Source organism: Kryptolebias marmoratus, unplaced genomic scaffold (assembly GCF_001649575.2).
Source record: "Kryptolebias marmoratus isolate JLee-2015 unplaced genomic scaffold, ASM164957v2 Scaffold50, whole genome shotgun sequence".
In the NCBI taxonomy this organism is placed as follows: Eukaryota; Metazoa; Chordata; class Actinopteri; order Cyprinodontiformes; family Rivulidae; genus Kryptolebias; species Kryptolebias marmoratus.
Genome location: NW_023665784.1, coordinates 49,421 through 51,103, shown reverse-complemented (window position 1 = coordinate 51,103; position 1,683 = coordinate 49,421). Strand labels below are relative to the sequence as shown.

General features: G+C 37.6%; 1 protein-coding gene across 3 annotated transcripts in view; it reads right to left on the bottom strand.

The window, feature by feature from the left end:
- LOC108229572 (peroxiredoxin-like 2A) overlaps positions 1-1,099 on the bottom strand; it is a 6,820-nt gene extending 5,721 nt beyond the window's left edge. Inside the window, exons 1-3 of one of the 3 annotated variants that reach the window (XM_017405243.3) lie at positions 785-1,099; positions 386-469; positions 177-266 (exon numbers count right to left, since the gene is read on the bottom strand). In XM_017405243.3, the coding sequence (XP_017260732.1) occupies positions 177-188 (12 nt within the window). In that variant the 5' untranslated portion in view covers positions 189-266; positions 386-469; positions 785-1,099. Of the gene's footprint in view, positions 1-176; positions 267-385; positions 492-784 lie in introns of all 3 variants that reach the window. The other 2 variants (XM_037974428.1, XM_037974427.1) reach the window with 2 other exon arrangements.
- Positions 1,100-1,683: the final 584 nt, after the last annotated feature.

Genomic DNA, 1,683 nt, shown 5'->3' with positions numbered 1-1,683 from the left:
CATCCAGAGCATTTCTTCCACTGCGCCTCTCTTCCTGAAGTCTCAGGAGAATCCCCATAAGTTTAAAAAACGGCAACAACACAGGGCCAACGTTGTCCATAGCGCTTTTGTTGTTTACACAACTTGCGCCAAGTTTCGGTAGCGCAACGATAGAAGATGTTTTGCTGTTAACTTACCAGGTAGATCATCAGTAGTTGCAGACACCGATGAGACGGTGGGCACAGAGGATGGGGATGCTACATTTAGCTCAGAGGACAGAGATGGACCTAAGATGAAATATGTACATATGCACACACATTCTTTACATACTTTCAATACATACTCTGGAGTGTAATTGCTATAGCTAAAAATGAATTGTATGCTGTATGGTGAGTCTTTCTCTTACCTGATGCACTGCCCACAGCTGAGCCTGGGAATGTGGACTGGCACTGAGCTGATTCTGTGGTGCCGAAGTATTTTAACAGTGCTCCTGCAGAATTTCACACAAGTTTCTGTAAAAACGTTTGTTTTAGTCACATAAATTATCATGCTCAACAGCCGACAACTTATTGCCAACTCAAGCATAGCTAGTAACCCGTTAATATATCAATATAGCCTGATGTAAAACATTTTGCGAGCAAATCTTAAGCATTGTGAAGTTTTAATTTTTCTTATCAAGCGTTAGCAAAAACGCTGTTTTGAGCCAAAAAAAAAAAAAAAAAATTATGTAACGACTAGAATCAACTCATATAAAACCAATGCTAGCCAGCTAATTATTTTTCATAAGAGAGACATGCAAACATACCTTTATCTTTCCGTTTTTTCTCTTCTTCTTCGTTTTTCGGACCCTGAAGGATATGCCCTTTTTTGCGACATTATCTAGCGTTAGTTATGTGTCTCCGCCGGTGCTTCATAAGCTTGGATGCGACTTGGCATTGCAGGGTGTTACGTCGAGACCGGTTTCCCCATCAGATACGGTTCCCCCTGTGTTGAACAAGCGCGCGTTCACGTTCAACGCTCGTAACCGCCGCGCTGTGCTCGCGCTGCAAGGGAACTACGGAGACCGTGAAAGGTCAAACAACTTGTTTTGGCGAAGTTAACCCACTGTTTTGCTAGCGTGATAGACAGACTCTGTTATGGACAATATAGACAATGTTTGGGAAAAAAAACAATAAATTATTAAAATAAACAATGACTTATCTATTAACAGAATTGTTTAGAGGGGCAAATATTTCTCATTAAAAATAAAATAAAAAAATCATTATTTTAGGAATAAAATGTGCAAATAATATCAGAATACAGAAAACATCTACCAAAAATGTGTATGATACTAAAAAAAATGTTTTTATTGTGAAAACATTTCATAAGCAGTTTATACACCCCATCAGATACTGTTCCCCCTCTGTTAAACTATATATAAGTATAAGTATATTATTCCTCTGTCAGACACCGTTATAGGTATCTACAAAAAACTAGAGAAACAAATCCTTTAATTTTACAAAGATTTATTTTTTTCTTCTTTTTCTCCTTTCTTCTTCTTTGTAATATCAAAAACCTGGTCAATCTCTATCCCACAGGGTGAAAAGCTTTTTTGGAACCTCACTATTTCAAATTTTCTCATTTAAAATTTAGAAAATAATTTATTAGCCTGAGTGAGTGTCTCACCAATAACAGTGTTTAGAGTTCGTTGATCCCAGCGCTGGA